The sequence below is a fragment of the Carcharhinus amblyrhynchos genome, chromosome 11 (genome assembly GCF_965287045.1).
Source record: "Carcharhinus amblyrhynchos chromosome 11, sCarAmb.v2.hapA, whole genome shotgun sequence".
Taxonomy (NCBI): Eukaryota; Metazoa; Chordata; class Chondrichthyes; order Carcharhiniformes; family Carcharhinidae; genus Carcharhinus; species Carcharhinus amblyrhynchos.
The window spans coordinates 51645925-51673849 of NC_137334.1; the positions used below are offsets into that span (position 1 = coordinate 51645925).

The following is a 27925-nucleotide window of genomic DNA, read 5'->3' on the forward strand; positions in this document are numbered from 1 at the left end:
GGGACAAAGGGCAATCATCAAAATTGGGAAATGATAAAAATGGGACAGTTAATCACCCTGCTGTGGGTTTGGTTGTGGACTTCTGGGTGAAGTCCCTTTTGGTTAGGCACTTAGTGCCTGATCAAATGAGCAGCCAATAGAAAGGCAAGTACAGTAACAGCCATCCCCAACCTCACTGCCAACCTCCTTCCCCTCTCCTGTGACCTCACCCTTGCACCCTCACTTCTGGCTTGGGTCCCTCAGTGATCCTGGGGCTCAGGTAGGTGCATTAGGGGCAGCAGTCTCTATTTCCCCTGTGGTGCTGCTGAGTATGCCTCTGATTGACTGGAAGATTTCAGAAAACAGAATTTCTGCTTCCGGTGCCCTTTCCTGAGAAAGATTTGAAGATTTGATTTATTATTGTCACATGCATTTAACATACAATGAAAAGTATTGTTTCTTACTTGCTATACAGACAAAGCACACTGTTCATTGAGAAGGAAATGAGAGTGTAGAATGTAGTGTTACAGTTGTGGATAGGCTGTAGGGAAAGATCAACTTAATGCAAGGTAACTCCATTCAGACATCTGATAGCAGCAGGGAAGAAGCTGTTCTTGAGTTGGTTGGTACAGGACCTCAGGTTTTTGTATCTTTTTCCCAACAGAAGAAGGTTAAAGAGAGAGTGGCTGGGATGCATGGGGTCCGTAATTATGCTGGCTGCTTTGCTGAGGCGGTGGGAAGTGTAGACGGAGTCAATGGATGGGAGGCTAATTTGCGTGATGGATTGGGCTACATTCACAATCTTTTGTAGTTCCTTGTGGTCTTGGGGAGAGCAGGAGCCATACCAAGCTGTGATACAACCAGAAAGAATGCTTTCTATAATGCATCTGTAAAAGTTGGTGAGAGTCATAGCTGACGTGCCAAATTTCCTTCATTTTCTGAAGAAGTAGAGGCATTGGTGGGCTTTCTTAACTATAGTGTCATCGTGGGGAGGGGACCAAGACAAGTTGTTGGTGATCTGGACACCTAAAAACATGAAACCCTTTCTACATCGTCCCCATTGTTCTCCTTTATGCTTCCTGAAGTTGATGACAATCTGATTCATTTTGTTGGCATTGAGGGAGAGATTATTGTTGCCGCACCTGTACTCTGTCTCATCATTGTCTGAGACCTGACCCACTGTGGTGGTGTCGTCAGCAAACTTGAAAGTCAAGGTGGAGGGGAATTTGGCCACACTGTCATAGGTGTATAAGGAGTATAGTAGGACTATAGAGGACACAGCCTTGTGGGGCATCGGTGTTGAGGATGATCGTGGAGGAGGTGTTGTTGCCCATCCTTACTGAAAGCCTGCCGCTGCCCAGTTAAGTATCTAATGTAACAAAGGAGGAGATGTGGGATTCTCAGAAATACATAATGAGGCTTGTCTGAAAGTTCACATATTCTGGTGAAACACCTTGACTGCTTTGGCAATCTGTACAATTGACAGCAGAGGTCAATGTTTATTTACACAGGGCTAAGAGATTTTAGGCACTTGCTTGCTTGCTGTTTCTGTTATTGGTACTTTAAAGGGTGTGAATGACTGACACTTTTATTGAGCTGTAGTGAAAGAATTTTTAAAACACAATGGAACATAATCAATGAATGTTTTTAAAATCCATTTTTGTACACCCTGTTGCCACTATAGATTAATTACTTCTGTGCAGTAGATAGTAGGTGAATGGAAATGGGCACTCCATAGCTAGGCATAGGGGGCAATAAGCACCCATGGGGAGTGGGTGGAGGAGTGTAGCTTAACATAAAGGGCATGAGGAGGGTCTTTTGAACTCACCTTTTAGAAGGCCTTCTCATGCAAGTAAGATTCACAAATCCTCTGAAGTGCTTTGAGCCACAAATCTAGCCTAACTCCATAGACATTGCAGGAGTTGCCTGTCTCACCAATAGAGTTGGCTGAGTCAGGAGTGTCGGGTGTGGGCTCATAATATGAACTAGTTCTCACCTTTAAAAGACACTTCTGAAAATCACACAGTCCAGGAATGGGGCCAGAATTCCAGAGTGGGACCTGTGTGCCATTTTGAAAGGGCTCCTGTGTCATCCTAGTCTGATGGAAATCCAGGCCAGTATCTTAGTCACTCACGTGAAGTGGGAATTAGACCTATTTCATATGTTAACGAGGGGCTTAATACCACTTTGATGTCGATGTGCTCCAAAATACACAGGCCTCCTGAGGGACACAGCCATCTGCCCCACCTCTGGTAATTACCAAAGGATCACGGCAGCCTGAGACTGGAATTCTGGCAGAGGGTGAGCTGTGTATGTCTGTGTGGTATATGTTACACATGGAGATCTGGATCCTGATCGGTGAGGACCCTAGTGAGTTGTCACCATTGACTCTGACAGTGGAGCTGTACTCATTGGTGACATCCATCCCAATTACTGAAACAAAATCCAGGGTCTAATTTTAGGCGAGCCTTAGGTCTGCTGAATGGAATGCATATTTGATGCATGATATGGAATATGCATGTGAAAACTGAAAGATTTTTACTGTATTCCTTTTCAGGATCATGTTTCCAAAAGCTAGAATGATAGTTCAAAATTAGGAAACTTTGTTCTCATGCTTGCATTATGCTTTCCTTTGCTGAAGCACATTGCAAGTGGTAATACATGAAAAACCCCACACAATGTTGTTCTGATGCTTGTATTCATAGTTCCTTTATACTTTGTTATTTTAATTTTTGTTGAAGGAATCACTTCCTGGGTGAATGAAAATGAACTGGCTACACAGTGAGAACAAAAAACAAATGCAATGTGCAAATAAACATTTCCTCTCTCAAGGAAATAATAACTTGCCTTGAGGATCCTGCAGGCATTGGCAGAATATCAATGCACCAGAAATATACATGGTATTTTTGGGGCTGTTACTCAAATATTTCAGGACATGCACCAAAGTAGATTTGCTGTAAACAAAGATAGAAAGACAAAGTGAATTCAGGCACCTGAATTGTTTGAAGAGTAGACACTGGACTTGTCAAAAGGCAGAGCAGTCTCCATGGAAATGGCCAGATATAAACATAGAACATTACAGCGCAGAACAGGCCCTTCGGCCCACGATGTTGTGCCGACCAATTAAAAAAGCAATGACCCTCTAACCTAAACCAATCCCTTTCCATCCATAAACCTATCCACGGATCTCTTAAACGCCCCCAAACTAGGCGCATCTACAACTGCAGCAGGCAGGGCATTCCAATCCCTCACCACCCTCTGGGTAAAGAACCTACCTCTGACATCCGTCCTATAACTACCACCCCTTAATTTAAAGCTATGCCCCCTCGTGCTAGCTTTCTCCATCCGAGGAAAAAGGCTATCACTGTCCACCCTATCTAAACCTCTAATCATCTTGTATGTTTCAATAAGGTCCCCTCTTAGCCGCCTTCTTTCTAACGAAAACAACCTCAAATCCCTCAGTCTCTCCTCATAGGACCTTCCCTCCATACCATCCTGGTAAACCTCCTCTGCACCATCTCCAATGCCTCCACATCCTTCCTATAATGTGGGGACCAGAACTGCACACAATACTCCAAGTGCGGATGCACCAGAGTTTTGTACAGTTGCAACATGACGTTGCGGCTCCTAAATTCAATCCCCCTACCAATAAACGCCAAGACACCGTATGCCTTCCTAACAACTTTATCTACTGGATTCCCAACTTTCAGGGATCTATGTACACATACACCTAGATCCCTCTGTTCATCAACACTATTCAGAGTCCTACTGTTAGCCCTATACTCTACACATCTGTTATTCCTGCCAAAGTGAATTACCTCACATTTTTCCACATTAAACTCCATCCGCCACCTCTCGGCCCAGCTCTGCAACTTGTCCAAGTCTCTCTGTAAACTATGACACCCCTCTTCACTATCTACCACTCCTCCGACTTTGGTGTCATCAGCAAATTTACTGATCCACCCAACTATACCCTCATCCAGATCATTTATAAAAATTACAAACAGATTATAAAAATTACAAATATATGATACTGTAGAATAGGAATCTCAAGGCATTGGCAACGTTAGAATAGAGGAGTTGAAGTGTTGGGAGTAAATGGGTCTCTGCATATGTTAATTGGAGAATTCATGTAAAAAGACAGGAAACAAAATAGGGACACAATGTGAAACCACCTGCAATATTCCCAGCTTGGGTTACTGTCTGTGTGGAGTTTGCACGTCCTCCCCATGTCTGCATGGATTTCCTCTGGGTGGTCCGGTTTCCTCCCACACTCCAAAGATGTGCAGGTTAGGTGGATTGGTCATGCAAAATTGCACCTTATTGTCAGGGGGATTAGAAGGGTAAATATGTGGGTTTAAGGGGATGGGGCCTGGGTGGGATTGTTGCCAGTGCAGGCTCAACGGGCCGAATGGCCTCCTCCTGCACAGTAGGCATTCTTTAAGAAAATGCCTCAATATTAGTACTGGTGACTAAAAGCTTGGTGAAGAAAGGGTGAAACAGTAAACAGTGGAGAGGCGGAGAGGTTCAGGAAAACTTGAAAGGTCTGGAACTTGAGACTTAGCAACTTAAGACATAGTCACTAATAGGACGAGGAAGGGAGTGTGGGATTTGGGAAAGGTTAAAGTTGGAGGTGGGCCACGTTTTCAGGAAGTAGCAGGACTGAAAAAGATTGTAGCGATCAGGAGGAACAAGACTAAAAGAGAACTTGACACATAGGGGTGAATTTGCCCGCTCTGCCCACTATTGGAATCATAAAAACATAAGAAGTAGGAGCAGGAGTAGGCCATCTAGCCCTTTGAGCCTGCACTGCCATTCAATAAGATCATTGCTGATCTGAAGTGGCTCAGTTCCACTTTCTCGCTTTCTCCCTATAACCCTTAATTCCCTTGCCTACCAAAAACCTATCTACCCATGACTTAAATATATTTAGCGAGGTAGCCTCCACCACATCAACGGGCAGAGAATTCCAGAGATTCACCGCCCTTTGAGTGAAGAAGTTCCTCCTCAACTCCGTTCTAAACTGCCCCCCCCCCCCTTATCTTGAGGCTGTGCCCTCTAGTCCTACTGTCCTTTCTGAGTGGGAAGAATCTCTCTACCTCTACCCTATCCATCCCTTTCATTATCTTATACGTCTCTATAAGATCCCCCCTCATCCTTCTAAACTCCAACGAGTACAGACCCAGTCTATTTAGTCTCTCTTCATAGTCCAACCCCCTCAACTCTGGCATCAGCCTAGTGAACCTCCTCTGCACTCCCTCCAAGGCCAAAATATCCTTGCGCAAGTGCGGCGACCAAAACTGCACACAGTACTCCACCTGCGGCCTCACCAGTGCCCTGTACAGTCGCAGCAAGACCTCCCTGCTTTTATACTCTACCCCCCTTGCTATAAAGGCCAGCCCCTTCCTAAAAGGCCATCCACTGACCCACCCAAAAGACTGCTGTCCTTATAACTATGTTATGCTTGAAGCAGCCTTAATTGTTCAGGGTGAGACTTCTGCCCTTCTCTTGGAGGAAGTCCCACCTAAGAGATACAGCTGCTGTTGGTCTAGCTCCTGGAGTGCCACGTTCAAAGAGTGGCAATGGCTGGGACTACAGGCAGTTCCCGAGAAGAGGAAATGATGGAGCCCGGACTTCAAGGTAAATCTCGGGTTTTGGATGGGCCTGGTGGGCAGACTCTAGTGAGGGGTGGGAGGCTGAGTTTGAGAGGCCAGTTGGAAGGTCTAAAGGATGGTATCATCTTTGGGTAGCGTGCCTTTGATAAGCACAGGAGACCCCTGAAAAAGATGTCCTCCCTCTTTTTGCTCAAGAGCAGCTCTTGCAGTGAAAGCTGTCTGGCTACCCACATGGCCTCCACCTTCCCCTGCTACAGGCAAATTAGCAGCAGAGACAGAATGGGATCCTTAAATGGCCATTCATTGACCACGAAGGGCCTCAATCCACTCACCGTGAAATAGTACCCAGGTGGGTGGGAAGGCAGTGGGGAGGCCATGTACTTTATTTTATAAAATCCCCAACCCCAACCTTCAAGGGACTGTAAAATGCAGCTCCAAGGACAAGACTTGTTCAGAAAGCATAGGAATGAACAGGAAATAGTATGAGTTAGGAAGCTCAGCTTAGAGACAAAGGGGCCGTATGGATAGTGACCAGAGTAATTCAATCTTAGATTATAGGACATATAATCAGTGGCAATTTGACTGAATTTGTATTGGGGATCAAAGACAATGGCACCAGTCTTCCCAAAATTGTAGCAAATGCAGAATTGGATGTCAGACATGCAGGCAGATAGTACAGAGGCAGTCTAGAGGGATGGTGATGAGAGAGAACGAGAGATAAAACTGTGTGGTGGTAATGCACATCTAAATTTGATATAATGGGGGGTGATCTTACCATTGCGCCCCACCTGCTGATGGGTGGGGCGAGCTGCTAAGATTGCAAGAGAGCTGAGAAATCAGATTCAAATCTGATTTCTTGCCTCTCGCAATCTTAGCTGGCACCGGATATCCAGCGAGGTCAGCCTTGCATCCATATCTGGCATGAAGTTTAATAAATTATTTAAATTAAATTGAAATGTATTTTGCATTGAATTAATGAACCCAGGAAGTTATCATCTGGGCTCACTTGGCCTCATCGAGAGGTTCTCTCCATCGAGAATCTCAGTTGGTCCTAGGAATGAGGACCAGATGTGATGCCCTCGCTGGTAGAACTGGAGGCTGTTGAGGCCCCCCTCCCCGTGGGGAGATCAGGGCAAGATGGGAGTGCCCACCAGGCACCCTGGCACTGTCCACTGGCCATCAGGTAGTGAAGGAAGCAGGGGCCTGAGGGGCAGGGCCTCCTGGGAGGCTACAGCTGGAAGAAAAACACCCTCCAGGGCACCAAATCTGGAAACTCTACCTGCAGAAGCTCCCCTGACCCATTGCTGTGGCTTCTGAGGTCCAGATTTGTGATTCGTCAGTTGTATTTTTCCAAATGTTTTATTCCTATTTCTAATAGTGACTGGCATTTCTCTTGTGAAAATGAAGGACTAAAGCAAATGGAAATGGAGGGAGAAAATAATTTGGGACAAATAAAATGGTCATGGAAAATATTTAACACTTAGGGGTGGAGTCATGGCTCATCACACTGGTCGATGGGCAGGGTGAGCTGGTAAGATCGCATAAGAAGCAAAAAAATCAGGTTCGCGTCTGGTTTCTCGTCTGTTATGATCTTACTGGCCCCAAATGCAAGGCTGATTTAAATATTAAAATCCTCATTTCCATAAAATTTAGTGAGCCTGGGACGCAATCAATAAAGAATCATGTATTGTCCCCATAAAAGGGGACTTGTCATGGTGGCCTCGTTGGTACGACTTGAGGCCATTGAGGCTCCCAGGGAGGTTGGGGATGGCAGGGCAGTGCCACCTTTGCATTGCCAGCCTCACACCCTAGCAATGCTAGCATGGTTCTATCCACCAGGCACCCTGGCACTGCCAACCTGGCACCAGACAGTGCCAAGGGGACAGGGCCTGAGGAAGGCAGGGCCTATTGGAAGGGGAGGGGCATGATGGGGGCAGAGGGAGCTGCATTCTCTGCAACTGGAGATCATCCGGGGGATTGTGGGGGGAGCTACATCTTCTGCAATCGGGGATCAGTTGGTGGAGAATGTGGGCAGGAGCTGTGCACACTGCAACTGGCGATTGGCCAGGGCAGCGATCGACTTTGCCAGTAGGGGTGGGGTGGGCACTCAACTGTGCTGAGGGCAAGATGGTCGGGGGGTGGGGGGGGGGGGGGGGGCGGGGGGGGGGGGCGGGGGCGGGGGGGCGGGGGGGGGGGCGGGGGCGGGGGGGGGGGCGGGGGGCGGGGGGGGGCGGGGGGGCGGGGGGGGGATGTTGAGCGATTTTTGGGGGGAAGGTGAGATCCCTCTGTCCTGTTACCCTACTGGCAGGATTCAGATTGTGTATCATTTTTTGCACAAAGTGCCATAAGATTTCATTTGCGCCCTCATTGAAAGAAGGGATTCCACGCTCGTTCAGCACTTGGAATTTTTTTGGTAAAATCAATCCCTTAGATTCTAACACGTTAATAGAGAATAAAAGCATCTACTCAGCTAAAATTATTAAGGAAGCTCTGTGACTCTGTTCACCGATTTTCTTTCAATAGAAATGCTGGCAATTCAAATTCAATCCCAAAACTGAGCAAGTTCTGTAATCAGAATTACATGCCCTCAGGTAATGGAGCAGGAAAGAAAAGCAGAAATTGCTTTCTTTGTTTTTGATATATAAATGTTTATCGACTTTGAAGGCAGTCATTATTTTTAATGGCATTGAGAAGCTGAATTTTCCTCTTGGAGGATATATTTATATTAGGACTAAATTTGCATTCCCAGTTCAATAACTCTTCCAGATGTTTTTGACTGTTAGCTTCTAAGTATTGACAAGCAAGCTTGGATTTTACAGCATAAAACACACTAGGTGGGCCTATGTGTCCCAATATAATTTATGCTGTCTGTATTTTAATATATTGGCTGTATGTAGAGGAATTGTTTACTTCAAATGTTACACTGGAGTTCTATGATGAGACAGTCTGACTTGTCACTGTCCAGTGACCTGTTAACATGTCCCAAACGCTGGCTGCCTCCTCCATCCTGTGGTTTAAATAGGTCTGTAAAAGTGGCCAGAGAAGAAAGAAAACAACATAAACATAATTGTTTTTCAGTAAGAGGATTAAGACTTCTGGATTGCTGGATATTTAACGTTGCATTGTAGACCAGAAACGTTCTGAATTAATGATGTGTTCCCTTTTTTAAACATTTAAATATAAGAAATTGGAGCAAGCGTAGGCCATTCAGCCCTTCACATTTGCTCCACCATTTAATAAGAGGTTGCATGGTCTAAATGGTGAGCAGACCCACATCATCTCAAGGGAAGCACATGTCTCTTTCCCACCAGTGGGAAAACTGACCCCCATTTAATCAGTGGCAGGAATGGTCTGTCATGGTGAGGTCACCAACTGGCTAATTAATCTCATTGTTATATCGCTGAAGGGCCATTAATGCTGAGTCTATTGGGAATTAGATGAGTATCAATATGGATACCTTTCATTTTGCTGCCTTGTCAATAATGATTTGGGAATTTTCCTGAATTTGCACAACTTTTCTATGCCTCCTGAAAGCCACCCAGCAATCCTCTCCTCATCAGCAACCTCCCACTAACCCAGCTAGCTTATTAGTCCCCAAGGACCCAGCGATGATTCCTTGTGAAAACCTCGCTGGACTACAAGAGCAGTGACCGTTCACAGTGGTGTTGTCTGTAATGTAGAGCTGCCAGCCTCTGACTGGCCAGCAGTTCTCAGAGGTGGGATTATTGAAGCCTGATTTCTATTGGAGGCCTAACATTACCCAGCTAAGCTCCTGATTGTACTTGAGGGTACCCCTCAGGATGGGGTGACAGGGCTTTCCAACTGATTTTCCCACTGGTGAGCAGCATTCATAAGTTTAATTTTATTTATTAGAGTCACAAATAGGCTTACATTAACTTGCAATGAAGTTACAGTTAAAATCCCCTAGTCATCACATTCCTGTGTCTGTCCAGGTACACTGAGAGAATTTAGCATGGCCAATGCACCTAACCATTGAGTCTTTTGGAACGTGGGAGAAATCCACGGAGACAGAGGGAGAAAGTGCAGACTCCACACAGACAGTGGCCCAGGCTAGGAATTGAACCTGGATCCCTGGTGCTGTGGTGCAGCAGTGCTAACCACTGTGCCACCATACCGTCAACCTGTCACCTAAACTAAATTTTGGGCTGTGGCTGAACTATGACATCATTTCCAACTTCTCACACTATCATCATATCCTTGATTCTGATTGATCAGGTTATGATCTGACTGTGGTCTCAGTTTCCTTTCCCTGTCTGTACCACACTCCTGTCCATCCCCTATAAACTTTGACTCCCTTGTCATTATCAAAAATCTATCTAACTCAGCCTTGAATGAATTCAACTCTAAAGGTTTTCTAGGGCAGAGAATTCCACAGACTATTGACCTCTGAGAGGAAAAGTTTCTCCTCATCTGTCTTAAAAGAGAGATTTCTTATTTTTTAACTGTGTTTTCTAATTCTAATCTCCCCCAGAAATAGAAACATCCCCTCAGTACCCACCCTGTCAAATCTCCTCAGGATCTGATATGTTTCACTAATAGCATCTCTCACCCTTCTAAACGCCAAGATCTGAATGTTACTTTGCTCTGAAGGGCAACCAGAAATTTGTGAAATGACATTGGGAGGGATTTTCCAACCCTATTCCCTGGCAGGATCTAACAGTCCCACCAAAGGTGACCCCCCCCCCGGCAGCAAGATGGGCGAGCCACACAAAATGCTGTAGTCATTGGCGGGACTGGAAGATCCCAGCGGCAGACAATGTTGAGCCGCCTCAACTATTGGAAAACACGCCACAGAGGGAGCCAAAAAATCCTGCCCTGTCAGTTGTGTCTCTCTATGTCATCTCTCACTTGCACAGTATTTCTGTTGACTGATGCATGTCTGAGTCAGAAGCACACCGACCACCAATCAAGCAGGAAATTTAGCCTGTTAAGGGGCTAATTGAATGCAGTTTTATGTTGGCCATCTGATTTTAGGGTTGTTGGTTGGCCGATTGGCCAGTCAGAAGTTACGTTTTAGCTGTAACCTTGATCCAGGTTGGAATGAAGTGTCCGGGATGAAATAAAGTTAAAGAAGGTGTCTGGGGACTATGGTTTGAGTTTGACACTAGTTGCCTAGTTTTTCCCTCGCAGTTTTATTTTTTTTTTTTAACAGGCCTGCAGCTCTGCACAGGCTGTACCACAAATGCCAGCTCGCAAGCTCCCTTTACTCCATGTCCACCCTCCTTGGCAGTGCTGAGTCTTTCCCAATTGGCTTTCACACAGGCAGCCGGCATGAAATCATGTCCTGAGACTGATCACGTGCCTTTCACACTTGCTTCCGGGCTCACTATGCACCCCTGATAAAATAAGACCCAAAGGATATAGGTCCACTTCTTTCTTCATAAGTCTTTCCTTCCAGGAATTAGTCGACAATAATTTCTCTGCACTACTTCTAACGCGATTATAACGTTTTTCAAATAAGGAGACCAAAACTGTTTACGGTATTCCTGATATGGTCTCACTAAAATACTGTATGACTGCAGTAATATTTCCGTACTTTTAAATGCCATTCCTTCACAATAAACACCAACATTCCATTTACTTTCCTAATTGCTTATTAACTTCTTTGTGATTCCTCTATCATGACATTCAGATCGCTCTGTACCACGGAGTTCTGCGATCTCTCCATTTAAATAGTATACTACTTTTCCTGACCAAGTGGGCAAGTTCACATTTTCTCATGTTATAGTCCATCTGCCACATTTGCTTATCTATATCCCTTTGTGGACATTTTACCTCTTCATGACAACTTACTTTCTTACCTGTGCCGTAAGTAATTTTGAATAACTCATTCTACTTCGTACCATAAATGATAATCCTAGGAAACCTACACTCAATGAAGCTTATAATTCACAGCAAAAAGCTCCTGTGCACAGTGTATTAGTTGTATTCAATGTAAAATGTACTTTGAAAAAAAATCTGAATGTTACCTTTTAGTTACAATGGAATTTTAACTTTTATATGTTTTCTTTGTTCTGTGCACTCAGTGATGTAACAATCCTGCAACAACTTCATTGAAATTCAACATTATATTCTGATGCTTGACTGTACACTGACATTGTTATGAGCAGCTTCCTAAGTTGTTGAACCCATTTTCTTTGACAGAGTAATGTCATGGCAACCCACAATTAAAACAATGATGTTTTTTTTCACTAGGATACCTTGCAGTTGTATACATGGTCCCAGTGTTGGACAAGAGAAATTTTCGGACTAAAGGCTAGTAGTTGCCTGATCCAGAAGGAGGCTTGGGACAGTGATATGACAGCTAAATTGCTGAGGCTATTTTGGAACAGCAGAGTAGGAAAATGGAGCAGGGCCAAGATGGAGCCCTCAAAATGAGAAAAGTAGAAAACATCTGAGATATAGGATTAATGGTGGAGTGAATGTAGAACTTAATATGACAGTAAAAATAAATCTTATTTCCAAAATCTGATCATTCCTTAGTACTGAGTGGTTATCATTGACCAATTGGCAGCATTAGAAGCTCACTCAATATTTTTAATGTTTTTAATAATACATAAGAAACAGAAAAAAAGATAAATCTATATCAAGGAAGGAATGCCATTCCTTCTCAGTAGTGACTTTAGGACGATTTCTTTCTCACTTGCATGGGAATACAGAATTACATTATTGTATATATTATGAGTTAATGCAGCAGTGTGAGAAACTATCATGTCAGACAGCCTTAATTATTTAAATTGAATATAACCCACTATTGTTCAGGTAAGGAGGGAAATTATAAGAGAATATTAACTTAATCTCTTATATGTGTGCGAATTGGCTGCTACTTTCCAATAAGTATTGGATATACTTTACAGGCTGTTTAATGCTTTGGGATGCCCAAATGTTATGAAAGATATTGTATAAATGTGGAGGTTAGATTGAATATCATAGAATCGCTACAGTGCAGAAGGAGGCCATTTGATCCATCGAGTCTGTACCGACAACAATCCTACATCCCTGTAACCCATGTATTTACCCCTGGCACTAATGAACAATTTAGCATGGCCAATCCACCTAATCCACACATTTTTGGACTGTGGGAGGAAACTGACATGAGGAGAATGTGCAAACTGCACACAGAGAATGACCCGAGGCCAGAATTGACTGTGAGGCAGCAGTGCTAATCATAGTAAAAAAAAGTTTATTTATTTGTTACAAGTAAGGCTTGCATTAGCACTGCAATGAAGTTATTGTGAAACTCTCCTAGTTGCCACACTCCAGCACTTGTTCGGGTCAGTGCACCTAAGCAGCACGTCTTTTAGACTGTGGGAGGAAACACGTGCAGACATGGGGAGAAAGTGCAAACTCCACACAGACAGTGACCCAAGCGGGGAATTGAACCCGGGTCCCTGGCGCTGTGAGGCAGCAGTGCTGACCATTGTGCCACAATGGCACCCATATGCTACTAGTACTGTTTTTGAATGTGACAAATCTCATCCTAATCCACCCTGGGGCTAATTTTACAATGCATATTTTTGGTGAGAAGACTGGTTTCCTGGGAGGATGGATGAATACGTTACAAGTATGATCCCCACAATTTTCATCCTATAAAATTATTGGATAGAAAAAATGGAATTATGTCTAACTACCCAACACGCGCTTCAGGTGGATGAAGCTCTGCATCAGTCGTGGATGTTATCCCTTGTGTGTCATTTCTTTTGCTGTATGAAAAGATACATACAAAGCTATGGAATATTTAATTGTTTTTTCTCAAACATTTCCAATGATACAAAATTTGTTCCATAGTACAATTAACGGAAATGCTTCTTGTCAACAATAATGTATTTCCAAAGGAACTAGTCATTTTTCTTAGAACTGAGGAGAAACATTAAATTTGACCATTTTATCCATTTAAAACTCAGCACACAAACCCAAAAGGAAAAAAAAAATGTTTTGTTGTGGGTCATGAAAAATACTTAAGCGTTTTGGAACAAGAAAACTAATCTGAACATTTTCTCGTATTTCCTACAAATAACAGAGGCTGCAGCGTTGTGGCAGTCAGTCACGTCTTGAAAATTTAAGCAATAAATAAAGATGTTTTGAAATTATTAGTTAGTATACATAAGACTTTATTAGTATTTTTGGTAAAATTCAAAGTAATTGTGATTCCATGCTTTAAATTTAAGGAAGTGCTGCCAATATATTGAATTACAGTGTAAACTCATTTGACTGCCAACAATTGCTGTAATATGCAGAGATACAGTTCTGGTTACAATAATCAAATTAATATGTTTTTTCAAAATATGAAATGGAAGGAAAGATTTCTTTACAAGATGGTAGGAAAAAAATTTTGAACCTGGAGATTAGTGGGCGCAACCTTATCAGTTACTCACCCCATGCCCCTGCTGCAGCAAAATTGGCCAATTTGACTGCCAGCCAAATCTCCATCATTGCAGCGGGATGGGAAAATCTGGTTGGTGTGAATGGTGATATGATTCTGGCCAATGCATTGAATTATTGTTGTCTACGTCACTGGGTGCAGAAAACTTTTCACCATAGTAGTATGGAATGACCTATAAGTAGCATAGACTCTGTCACTGTCAGTGTTGGCTGTCTCTCAAATTGACAATGTTTTCTACTCAGTTTTTGCTACCTGTTTTCATGGGACTGAAATGGCTGATTCTTGACCCTGGACCTTTGAGCACATGGGGCAGGATATCCCATGAGGTGGAGGAATCTGAGTGCAGAGCTTTCTTCCTTTTCTTGCTTCTCTGCCACCGCTCTGCCTCATCATTTAGTTGCTATGCCTTTAAGTGTGATGCAACTTGATGGACAAGTTGTTGCCATTCTGAACAATTGGTAAAAGCTCCTCCCAGTCATTAATGTCAACGCTGCTATAGTGCTTCAAGGAAAGCTTCAGTATTTTAGAAAAGTTTTCTTTGTCCTCATAGACCATTTGAGAATTGAGAAAACAGTACCTGACAAGGGAGATTTTTCAGCCATGGAGACAATGTCCAGTCTATTGTTGATTTTATAGGAGTTTTGTCTGAGCGCTTGGGAGCTGGCTTCAAGACAGACACAAGTATTTCTTTGGTGCTCCCATTGAAGGCTTTGTTCATGGGATTTCCCTAGTGCTCTTGTGTGTCACTGATGTACTATCCAGGTCTCATTGCAGCACAGGAGTGTGGTGGCAACAACTGCTTTGCATGCCAGGCTTTTGTTTGCCTGCTTTGTTGTCAAGCATTTGCTGCTATGATTTATAGAAGCCTTAATTGGCTCAGTTGATCCAAAGCTGAATTTCTCTTCAGTGGCCTTTTGAGAGAGTTGGCTGCCAAAGTATGTAAAGTGCTCAACATATTCCAGAGTCTCTCCTTCAATATTGATGGGTGGTGGAATACTTAGCTGATCGGCTGAGTTCTAGGTTGGTAATGTTCTTAGGCAGGCTGAGTTTCTTATATGTAGAGTTGAAGAAATTGAGGGTGATTTGCAAATTTGGTGCAGAGTGGGCAACAACCCTACAATCATCCACAAATTGTAGATCAGTATGATAGTCAGTTTAGTTTTGGCATGGAGGTGACTGAGGTGAAAGTATTTTCCATCTAGGCAGTATTTAATACTTACACCAGAGGGAAGTTGATCTTTAATGAGATGAATAGCCAGTCAGGTGGATTGTAAATCATGTGGGAACAATCACAAAGCCCTAGTCCTGACGCTAAAAACAACTTTTTCAGATCTGCCACTCCAGACAATTGCAGTCATTTATTCTAAATACTGGGTGGACTTGAAACTGGGAGAGTTTCAGGTCCGACTTAAAACCTGTTTATAGTCCCCATACACACTTTGCTTGCAAAAGTTTGAGTGCGTCAGATTCGTGCTGCAGAAACCAGTGGACAGGAGTTTAACACGTCCGAAAGACTGCAGAGGGAGGTACTGTGCACGTGTAGGACTCTGAGATCTGACAGATGAGAGGGAGCTGTCAGGCTGCTGCTACTGCAGGCTATCTGAAGCAGCTCCTCCCCTCTGCAATTGTGGGGCCCCGTGGCCCAAGATGCAGCCCCTGCTGACCCCCATGCCCCTCCAATCCCCTGCTCCTCCACTGTCACCCAGACAAATCGTGGAACACCCCTTCCCTCACCAATCATGGAGCTGTCACCCTCCACCTGCTGTCAATCATGGACCTGCTGCCTTTGCCCTGCCAATTGCAGACCTGCTGCCGTCCCCCCACTGATCGCGGACCTGCTGCTCTCCCTGCTGGCTTTATATGCCCTGTTTGAGAACAGAACTCCCACTCACCTGATGAAGGAACTGAAAACTTGTGGCTTGTGCAACAAATAAACCTGTTGGACTTTAACTTGGTGTTGTGAAACTTCTTACTATAATTTTTTCAGCGATAGAAAGTAGATAACTCAGGGGAATGTGTTTTAGAATTTTGTCTGCTAAGGCAGTGAGGGAGATATCTTGATGGTTTCCACAAATAGTCAGCCTCCCTTCTTGAAGCTAGTTACAATTGTCACGTTCTTGAAGTTTGGTGCGGGGGTGATTTCTTTTCCCTCTCAAATCTGTAGGGTAAGAACAGGGAGGCTTGATGTGAGCAAAAATCACTCACCTTTCAAGGCCTCAGCTGGCATAAGATTAGGGTCACAGGCATTATTATTTCTGATCGATTTATTTGCTTGTTGCAACTTTCCCATTAGTAGTGGTTCACCCATGAACTCTATCACATGGTGATGGCGGGGATAGCCTGGAGAACATCAGCTGCCACTGTGGATTCATAGTTGAGGATTTGTAAAAATGTTCCTTGTCACTAACATGGTATTGTTAACCTTTAGAAGAGAAACACCAACCTGTGAGTAGAAGGGGATTTTTTAACCTTTAGTTTGGTCTATAGATGGCCTTAGTGGCATCAAGAAAGCTTTGTATGTCATGATGGTCAGCATGTGGTTGGGTCTCTTGGACTTTCTCTTCCGACCACACAACCTTTATCTTCCAGATTTATGAGTGTCAGCATTGAGTTGTTGGAATGCTGCCTTCTTGCAACCTTGGCTTGTTCTGCCAGTCAGTGGACACTGCTTGTTTTTATTCTTGTCGGTCACATGTTTCAGCATGATTTTTATCACGCCATTCATGGTGACAGCGATACTTGGGCCCAATTGTCTGGGCACAGGAGGCTAATACAACTGATTTTATTTGATCCCACTGCTCTGAAGTGGAGTTTAATGTGTGACGCTTTTCCAGGTTTGTAGTGAGCTGCATTTGGAATTCCCCTCTTCGATTGAGCTGCTTTAGGGTTGAGACATTGATTTTCCTCTTAGACCTTTGGCCTTGCGATGTCACAGTGCTAGGTGGATTTTCGTCACTGATTGAACAAATCTACGATCCGTCCAGGAGGCATCACACCCAGGCATGGGTCGAGTGACATAAACACCTCTTAGATCTTAGACCCAAACATTGACACAATACAGGAGGTGCCAATACTTTAACCTAGGATGCCTCCATGTGTTTCTTTATTTGTTCTTTTGGTGAAAGAGGAAGTTTTTTATTATAATGAGGCCTCTTTGTGCACACTTTGTCAGCAGAAAGAGGCCATTTCAATTGTCTTTTTGCACTCTATTTTTCCCAGTGGTTCTGCTACAGATTTAGGAATCACAGCAGGGGGGGAGAAGAAACAAGGGCCAAAATCTTCCATCGTCTTTCACAACTGGGATTTTCCAGTCCCGCTAAGAGTGAATGGAGGTTTGGCAGGAATGCCAAATTTTCCACCTTGCTTGCAACAGGTCCCACCATGGATGAACCCAGAGAATCCTGCCCAAGATCTCTTTACCGAAAAGTAGGGAAAGCAATATAATTGCATTTTCAAACCTGAAATCTGTTTAAAGAATTATTAATATCTATGTATCTCTCTCTCTCAACCTTTCCGCACCCTGGCGGTGCAGACTTTCATCTGTTTCTGTAGCTAATTATTCCGGGTCTGTCGTCAGGAAATTATAGCGTGAGAGTCACTACACCACATCAGTCACAGCCACACTCGCACTCAGGGGTAATTTGGCATAGCCAATCCACTAACTGTCTTTGGACTGTGAAAGAAAACCAGACCACCCAATGAAAACTCTCACAGCCACGGGGAGAGTGTACAAACTCCACACAGAACGACTCCAAGCCAGAATCGAATCCGGGCCCCTGGCACCGTAAGGCAGCAGTGCTAACTGCTGCATCATTGCGCTACCCTACCTCTTTCATAATAGTAAAATAAAATGCTCTAAGAATAATGTGGAGAGACTTCACTGCCTTTTGAACTATGTAGGAGATGAAACTCTGATTTTGTCTGCTATTAAATGAATCCATAATTATTTGTTAGAGGGTGTTTGTGGATTCCTTGGCATTGTAAACTTGAGCTTATTCATAGCACTGCTACCTGTTCACTGATTTACATTAGCTCCTGCTCTGACTATTTTAATTTGATTTATTATTGTCACATGTATTAACATACAGTGAAAAGTAACATACTGTTCATAGGGAAAGAAATGCGAGAGTACAGAACATAGTCATTGCTAGGGTGTAGGGAAAGATCAGTTTAATGTAGGGTAAGTCCATTCAAAAGCCTGACAGCAGCAGGGAAGAAGCTGTTCTTGAGTCGATTGTATGGCACCTCAGACTTTTGTATCTTTTTCCCAACGGAATAAGGTGAGAGAGAATGTCTGGGCTGCGTGGGGCCCTTAATTATGCTGGCTGCTTTGCTGAGGCAATGGGAAGTGCAGACAGAGTCAATGGATGAGAGACTGGTTTGTATGATGGTTGGGCTACATTCATGACCTTTTGTAGTTCTTTGCCATCTTGGCCCCTTGATTTTAAAAATTGCTGCCCATGTTTTCAAATTCCTCTGTGGCCTCACCCCTAAAAACCTCTGCAATCCCCTTCAGCTCGCTGAGATTTCTGTGTTCCCCCACTTTTAATCACACCACAGTGGTGACCATGCCTTCATGCCCGAAGCTCTAGAATTGATTTTCTAAAGCTTTGTGCCTCTCCACTCTACTTTCCTCCCTTGGAATGTTGGTTAAGTATTACCTCTTATACCAAGCTTTTATAACCGTGTGTAATTCAGTTTCATAATCATTCCTGTGAAGCACCTTGAGACATTTTGCTACAGGCAATACATAAATATATGTTGTTGTTATAGCATAAATATGGTCTTTAAATATGTTACTCAACCCATTATTTTCTCTACCCCTCCATCCACCAGAGATTAGCACTGCGACATGTAAACAGTAATCAGTGCCTGGATGAGCCATCAGAGGAAGATAAAATGGTTCCGACTATGAAGGACTGCAGTGGAAACCGATCACAGCAGTGGGTGCTCCGCAACATGACCCTGAGTGCCTGAAGCAGGGAAAACAAATATTTGAATGAATTTCTTCAGCATTCCTAGTGCTAATCTTCACTTTGTATTTCTTTTAACATAAAACCTACAAAGTATTGTTGGCCTTCTGTGATCCTGAGTGGACTAAAACAAATCTTGGGAGCTTTTGACTGATTGATTAGAAATGCATTAGGGATCGTTGTTATCTCAACAACATGGCATGTCTGCACATGCCCAACTTTTAATTTGCATTGATTTTGTTAGAAAGCACATTAAAAACTATAAATAGCACGGTGAGTGCAATTGTTAATACTATAAAAACTTGAAATGTATCAGCTGATAAGTGCTCTCGTGGTTTTGAAAGTAGCAGCACTGAAAACCAGACTACCCAATAATATCAGCACAGAATCACTCGAAATTGATATGTGGATAGATGCCTTAAAAAAATCGTTCAAATAAGATAACAATATTTTAGGAGAACGAGATAAAAGTCTAATTCCTGTTCTAAATGTTTGGATTAGCCCTTCTCTGTTAATCTGAATGCTGATTACTACCTTAGGGTAGGTTTTAAATGGTATGATACCAGAAACTGAAGGAGCCACTGTTGCTTTTCATCTATAAAGCTAACATACCTGATATAATGTTACTACAGAGTCTTTTGTGGCTACAGGGAATAAATTATTGATACTTTTGGAAATGTGATTAACGATTATGTATCCTACATAATTCAAGAGCATGTCAGATACTCGATAAACAAATTGTATAGAATGTAATTAACTTGCATTGAAATTCTATTTGCATATCAGTCACTGCTTAATTCAGACATCACAACATAGATTATTCGAACATAGTATATATCAGAATGTATTGCTGACAGTTTTATATTTTTAAGCAAGATTCCTGTTCGTAGATTGGCAGTGTAGGTATTAACAAAGCCACATTTCTGATTTTAAGATTACATTTTCAGATGAACAGAAGGATTTTAGGACATCTAAATCTGCGGTGTTGTATAATTGATATCAAAGAAAGCTTTGGTATTTTTAAGCCATACCATTAGCATTGGCCAACAATGCTAGGTGATAGGCTAAAATCTTGCTTTGCATATTTTACTTTGATGTCTCATCAAGTCTGAGTTTTGAATGTTTACGATGTAACATGTCTCGTATATGTTTTGAAACTGGTTGAAGCAGGTTTCTTAAAAAGGTTGGCTTCCTCAGGAGGTGGTCAGATGAAACCATTTCAATCTATACAGCACGTGTAATATCAATTGATGCTATAGCAGCTAAACTGAAAAGCTTGGCCAGTGCTCATATCAGATGTACTCTGCGTAACAAAAGCCTGCAGGTGATGTAATTGTACTTTTTGCTGTAAATTGAGCCATTTGTACATTTTTTGTAGAAATTAAATTTTATGAACAATTCCAGCACAATTTAATTGTGTTTTAATAATCGTCGTTTTCTGAACCAGACAGCTTGTGCGTGTTGAATTCTTGCAATGAAATTCAAGAGTAAATGCTCAAAAGTTTTATTATTTATTCTTTCTTTCATGCTGCAGTGAAATGAAGGAACACAGCTACTTTTCAGCTTAGGCACTATAAACAGAAAAATAAACCTGTCTCTGGAGGACAAATCCAAGACAAAATAAAGAATTAGATCATAAAAGAATTGGAATGATTTGGTTTAATTTTTTCAACAGTTTGGCACATTAGTTTGAGGTTCTACATGGAGAGGTTGGCTGATTGCTCTGTGCCCGAAAACAATATACTTGTATGTGTGTGCATTTTCTTACCCATGGAGTGAAAAATTCTATTTATTATAACCCAACAGCAATGCCCTTTTGCTTAAGAAAGAAAAAGTTAGTATGTAGGAACAGGAGTAACCATTCAGCCTGTCAAGTCTGCTCAACCATTCAGTTGGATCATGGCTGATCATCTACCTCCGTGCCACTTTGCTGCACTATCTACATATCCCCTGATGTCATTTGCCTCCAGAAATGTATCGTGTTTTGTCCTGAACACGTTCAATGATTGAGCGTTTCACTCTGTTGTTCCACAAGTTACGTAGGGTGAACTTTTCTGGTCCTGCTACATTGAATGACAGTTTGAGCGCCAAATTCTCCATCCTCGCAGCAGCAGCGGATGTGAGCGGCCAATAAGATTGCACCCAAAGGATGGAATTGAACACTCCCGCCAGCAGCAGAAATCATGGCAGGTGGGGACACTTAACATAGCGGAAGGCAAAGTATCTGTTTCCCAATAGCAAGATAAACTGTGTGAATTTTGTCCTCCTGACTTTCAAGTGGAGATTCTTAGCGAACAATGTCAGAACCCCATTTGCATGCATTAGCTTCCCCATGCATGTTCATTAAAAGGCCGCCTCACTGAAATTAAGATCCCTCTCCAAATTAAGTTTCCTGCCAGCGGGAATTTGGACCATTCCGTATATAGACTGCATATAAAAGAGTGTACCTGGTGAGCATCATCTCTTCCATTCCTTTGAGGTCCATGGATGTTGCTTTCTCCTTCTTGGGGATCTCGTATAACTTTATTCATATGGAGTTCCATTAGCAAACACTGCATCAAGGCTGAACAAGAGAAGTGGGTTTACAGGGGAAGGATGGGGAGCATGTGTGAGCACGTGTGGGAGGGTGGGTGGTGGATGTCAGGGGAAGGGGACAGTGTCTGAGGGTGGGGGCAGTGTCAGGTGGGGGCCATTTTACAAACACCAAATTTTAACATTCTCCTCCTCAATCTACAATTATTCTACACAACTTCGCAGTATCAGGAATTTACTTTTAAAACAAAATGTATTGAAAATTTTCCAATATAAAAAATACAAATTTTAATCAGAGTCTAACCTACTACTTGCAGTAACCCAATTTTAACTAATTGACATTACAAACAAATATGTTTTTTCAAATCAATTGAATTTCCTGATGGTCTCTAATTTTATTATTTATTTACTTCATTTTTCCACATTAATCTCCCTTCCTTCATCCATGCTTCTGATTGCAGCTGATGGCAAATGGCACAGATGAACATAACATCAAGATCCTCGCAAGATGTAGATTTAATGAGATCCATGAGTTGGGAACAGACCTACTGCTATGCAAACTCAACAGTGAAGAGGAGAACATCTGTGAGCATCTTTGACACCCAGTTACCTCATCATAATGTCTTGGGAGGAGAACAGAGTGCACTGATGATAAGAAGGGACAGTCACAAAGGAGGAGTGGGACAAGACAGGATGGCTGGTCCAAGGTGAGATTCTGGAAGGTAAATGGAGGGACAAGACAGGTGGCACGGATATTGGCAGGGGACAGGAGCAGGTTGGGCATGAAGATGGTAATGGATAAAATCAAATTGCTGCACAAGCTGGAATCTGAAAGAAAAACTGGAAAATGCTGGAAAAGTTCAGCAAGTTTGACAGTATCTGTGGAAAAAGAACAGTAACATTTTGATTCTGGATAACTTCAGCAGAGCTGAAGACAATAGAAAATAGAATGAGAACAGGGATGTTGGCTCTTAAGGGGAGAGAAGGCATATAGTGCTGGATCATGATAAGGTCCAGGACAATGCATGAAGGTTCAAAGGTGACAGAGGGGAGAAGCATGGTGATATTTGTTGAGCCTGTAGTGATGGGTGGGTAGTTGCTGGTTGATGGAGGAGGGTGGAAGGTGATGAAGTGAGTTTGGGAAACGATGGGCACCATTTCTCCAAAATGACCTTGATCACGCAGATAGTTATTCAGTGAGATCCCTCGAGGTGGGAGGTGTCTCTTCAGGTGGAGGGAGTGCAAGATTACCATATATGCTGACTTTAGGGACATCCTAATAATTATGAGGTAACTGGGTATCAAAGATGCTCACTGATGTTCTCCTCTTCACTGTTGCATTTGCATAACAGTAGGTCTGTTCCCAACTCATGGATCTCATAACATCAAGATCCTCGCAAGATGTAGATGTAATGTTCATCTGTGCCATTTGCAATCAGAAGCATGGATGAAGGGAGGGAGATTAATGTGGAAAAATGAAATAAAGAAATTATAAAATCAGAGAACATCAGGAAATTCAATTGATTTGAAAAAACATTTGTTTGTAATATCAATTCATTAAAATTGGGTTACTGCAAGTAGTAGGTTAGACTCTGATTAAAATTTGTATTTTTTATATTGGAAAATTTTCAATACATTTTGTTTTGAAAGTAAATTCCTGATATTGCGAAGTTGTGCAGAATAATTGTAGATTGAGGAGGAGAATGTTAAAATTTGGTGTTTGTAAAATGATTTAAAAATTGTAAAATGCTAAGAGGAGAAAGTATTGCATGCTCCCTTTAAAAAGGTAGCTTTTTCCTTTGTGAAAAAAAATGCAGGTGCATATGTGGTCTCAGACTGAAATATTTGTATCGAAGGCCAAGCAGTAGAGTTGCCTTGATAATATGCTTTCAGGCTTTTGTTTTTTTTTAACTTAACCAATCAATCTGAATCAGGCATTTGGATATCAGCAACCTTTTGAATTTGATGGTTTTGCCAACCTCGGACCAATCACATCGTAGAGAATGATTTTTTCAAATCAATTGAATTTCCTGATGGTCTCTGATTTTATAATTTCTTTATTTCATTTTTCCACATTAATCTCCTTTCCTTCATCCATACTTCTGACTGCAACTGATGGCAAATGGCACAGAAGAACATTAAATCTACACCTTATGAGGATCTTGATGTTATCACAGGTATAAAAGAAGAGGGCAGTCGGAAAAATAAGCAGCGAGAGCAACTGTAATTTTCCAGAGTAACAGCCTCATACATGTCTTAGAGATAGCTCTATCTAGATAGCAAAGGGACCAAAGAGAACAGAAGCTCCAGACAGAAGAATCAATAGAGAAATCTCAAAATATTCCAGAAGATGCCAAACCTGGTTGTAAATTAGAGTGACTAAAATTCAACTTTTTTTGTTAATAAGTGGGAATTGTATTTATCTCAACAGCATTCCATTAGAATAGTATTTTGTTCGGCTTGTTGCCGGTTTAGTTAACTTGTTCACTGTTAGATTAAAAAAATTGTTACTTGTTGACTTTGAGAGAGTGTCAGGTAATTATTTTGATTTAACCACTAAAAGTTGCTGAAGTGCAGATCGTATCACTTCACACTCACTCTTACAGATTATGAGGCAGGTACTTCTCTTCGAGTGGTTAGGTGTTAGTTCTCGGAGGGGGGATCCACCTCCGCTTCATAACACTGAACACTGCCCAGTTGTGCTGGTCCATGGAAGCTTTTGCATTTGCTGATATGAAACATAGTTTAAGTAGAAGATTGAGCTTAAAAAGCTTCTTAAATCTAGCACTAATTAACAATTACAATAGCAATAGTTATTAAGATTTGATTGAATTCAAATCCGTATGAAAGATTTTGTTTTCATTTGGTTTCCTCTACAATATATTTAACATGTATATCCATAATAATTGTATCAATGCTGCCATTTTTGTATTGATAATAGAATACAACATCTTGAAATCTCCCAAAGCAGGAGGAAGAAATTCAAGAAATCACAGTGGTTAGCACTTTCTCCTCACAGTGCCAGGGACCCGGGTTCGATTCCCTGCTTTGGTCATTGTCTGTACGGACTTTGCATGTTTTCCCCCTGTTTGCGTGGGTTGCCTCTGGATGCTTTGGTTTCCTCCCACAGTCCAAAGAGGTGCAGGTTAGGCGGTGGATTGGTGATGCTAAACTGCCCCTAGATGTCAAGGGGATTAGCTAGGGTAAATACATGAGGTTATGTGGATTGGGTCTGCATGGGATTGTGGTTGGTACGGGCTCAGTGGGCTGAATGGCCTCCTTCTGCCCTGTAAGATTCTATGATTCTTTAAATTAGCACAATTGAGATGTGGACTGCAATACTGTAGTAAATGGTACCTGTAATATTAGTATATAAAATGGAAATCACATGCATTTTAAATGTTGACAAGCAAACCAAGAACATATTTACATTTCAATTTGGGCAAAGTGAACCTGGAATCTACCATGTCATGTGAACTTGATTCCATGGCATTGCAATTATTTTTATGATTGAGGTGTAATTCATTCTTTTCGTAAGACATTATCAGAGTGAATCTTCAATTGGCAATGCATGGTATTGATGTCATTGTGCCCTTTGCTTAACTTAAAAGTTCTCATTACTATTGTACATTTATGAAGGTAGGAAATCTAACATATTGAAATGTCTTGTCAGTTTCCATTCTAATGAATATGGAACCCAGATTGTATGGCCTTCAACTGTTCAAATCAATTTTGGAACTGGGGGAAGACCCAAAGTGTTATAGCTGTATTCTAATAAAGTAATTAATTTAAGTAATAGCAGAGTTCACATCAGTTGTATATGTGTTGAATTCCTGTTGTAAAATCAATCAAAATATGAATGACATATCAAAATAGGAGCATTTAGATCTGAAACTCCCTAACTTGCATGAATGCAGTAATTATGCTGCAACTTACACAAGTTATACTTTTCTCACCAATCTTGCTGACAGGCACTTGCACCGAGATTTCCTGCTGAGATCATTACCTTCATCCAAACACACAAATGTCACCAATTCCGCTGTATTATTTCACAATCTAATTTTCATATTCTACGTGGGCAGAGGTTTAAATTAGTGCCTGTTTGTCTGAACAAAATGATCGTAACTATCCACCTATACGCTAACATTTTTACTTAAGTGTACATTTCTTTCCTCCTGTGTGACTCATCCAAAAACCGCCTCATGTCACTCGCCTGACACCTGCAGTCATCTGATGCTCACGCACCAGTAGTCAGTTCACACCCTCTTCACACTCTTCTGGATGGGAAATATGCCAGCAGGATTCAAAGACGTAAGGGTTAAAATACTGAAGGCCTGAAAAAAAAACAGAAGTGTCTCCCCATTCCTTGTTCTGCAAAACCCACTACAGAATAAAATCGATCTCTTCATTATTGTGGTACTGTGAAACTTCAAAAAACACCACCATTCTTCTTATACCAGCTTCAATTTACAAGCTCTTTGATAAATGTGACCGTTATCTCTTTGACCTTACAGCAGTCTCAGCAAGTGTAAACTACAAGTAAAGAAATACTATTGACATGAGCTTGTGAACAAATGCAGCTATTAAACAGTGGTCTGCTAACATGATTGATGATCTTTGCAGCCACTTGGCAAAGTGCACTCAAAAGAAAATCAAAATACTGCGGATGCTGGAAATCTGAAATAACAACAGGAAAATGCTGGTTAAATTCAGCAGGTCTGGCAGAGAGAAACAGAGTTGACCTTTTCGTAACAGCAGATTATAAAGAAGGAGCAGGATACTCTACATTACCTTTAGATACTTAGTTTCATTTTCGAAGACCTGAGATTAAAAACAAATACATACAGATGTGATGTGAGTCACCTTACAATTTGTAATCCTTTGTTACATGTCACCAATGGAATAAGTTCAAAGCAGATGAACATTACTGTACAAACTAGGTCATGAATTGGGTTGTCCCTTGTAAGATAAATGCGAAGGGCAACATTTTTGGTACAGTTGCAGTGGGGTCAGGACAAGAACATGAGGTGAGCATGTCCTGTGGAAGATCCTGCCAGTGGGAGGAACTATATAATTCCACCCTAAATCTCAAATAACCAATTATGTTTGAAATAGAGAAGGATAACATTTGGTTCAATGACCATTAATTTTTGTTTTTGTGACTAGGATTCTGAAGACAGGCTTGAAAGTCTACGGCATCCCTATGGCATACTGTAGGCTCAGGAGCTGCATTTACAGGGTTCAGACAACTAATTGGTTGCAGTTGGCGCTGTCGTCCTACTAAGGATGGCTGGCTACTCCAGGAACTGCTGGCCAATCCAAGGCAAGCAACTTAGTATTCTTAGCAAGCGGTGACTCATCTCTTTGCAAAAGGACCTGGCACCTTTTCCTTCCTTCCTTCCTTAAACAGATATCTAAGCAGTTTCCATTCACCACAACCGTCCCACCTCACTCTCCCCCCTATTTGTTTTCTCTTTGAGCAACCCCACTTTTAACTCATCTGACGTACTCAAACTAGGAGTTTCTATGGCTGCCGCATGGGTCCTAGCAATTCCTGTCCTTTTGTGAAGTATGTGGAACATTTCTTGTTGGGGTATACTTGGGTTCCCTTCCACAACTCTTTGACTGTACAGATGCTGTGTCTTGCTCTCACCCTGAATTAGAAATCTTAATCTATTTTGCTTTCTGTCCTTGACTTCTCTGTCTCCATTTCTGTGAATTAGCTATTGACAAATACTCATTTTAAGCCCACTGACTCTTACAGTGAACTCTGCTACATTTCCTTACACCCTTCCCCTGTAAGGATCCTACTTCACTACCCTAGTTTCTCTGTCCCCATTGCATCTATTCTGATGATGTAATCTTCCATACCAATGCTCCAAAATGTCTTTAATTTTCCTCAATCAAAATTTTGCCTCCCACTCTCATTGACAAGGCCTTTAACCATGACCAACACACTTTCTGCACTTCTGCCATCCCCTCCAAGGCCATGATAAATTTTCCTTTGTGTCAGGAAAACAGAGGTAGTTTGAAATGAGCAATATTCATATTGTTAATGTTAAAAATAAGGTATAGTTTTAAGTGGGTTTAATTTAGTGTCTAAGTGTAAGGAAGGGTAAACCTTGTTAGATCCATTTTAGACAAATGTGTTTGTATGCGTGAGGGTTTTCTCATTTTAAGCTTTGCTCTTTTTAGCTAGGGTTAAGGCATGGAAAGTAAACAAGTTGCCAAAAGCAAAAAGTTGTTACTTTAGGCTGTTGGAGTTTGAGTTTATTTTTAGCTGGATATATAACACTTGGAGATAGGTAGTGACAGAGAAGGCAGCTCTCATGGCTAGAAGGATAACAAGGGAACATCTTTCTCAGCTTTGCTAGAAGAAAAACCATATCATGGAGTAATAGTTAAGAAAACAAAAGCTGGAA

The 27925-nt window shown here is 41.9% G+C and overlaps 1 protein-coding gene across 3 annotated transcripts in view; it reads left to right on the plus strand.

Annotated features, from left to right (window-relative positions):
- The window catches only part of galnt13 (polypeptide N-acetylgalactosaminyltransferase 13), a 439485-nt gene extending 419073 nt beyond the window's left edge, over nt 1–20412 (plus strand). For all 3 annotated transcript variants that reach the window (XM_080198243.1, XM_080198244.1, XM_080198245.1), the window contains one exon: nt 18835–20412. In XM_080198243.1, the coding sequence (XP_080054369.1) occupies nt 18835–18975 (141 nt within the window). In that variant the 3' untranslated portion in view covers nt 18976–20412. The remainder of the gene's footprint in view (nt 1–18834) is intronic.
- Nucleotides 20413–27925: the final 7513 nt, after the last annotated feature.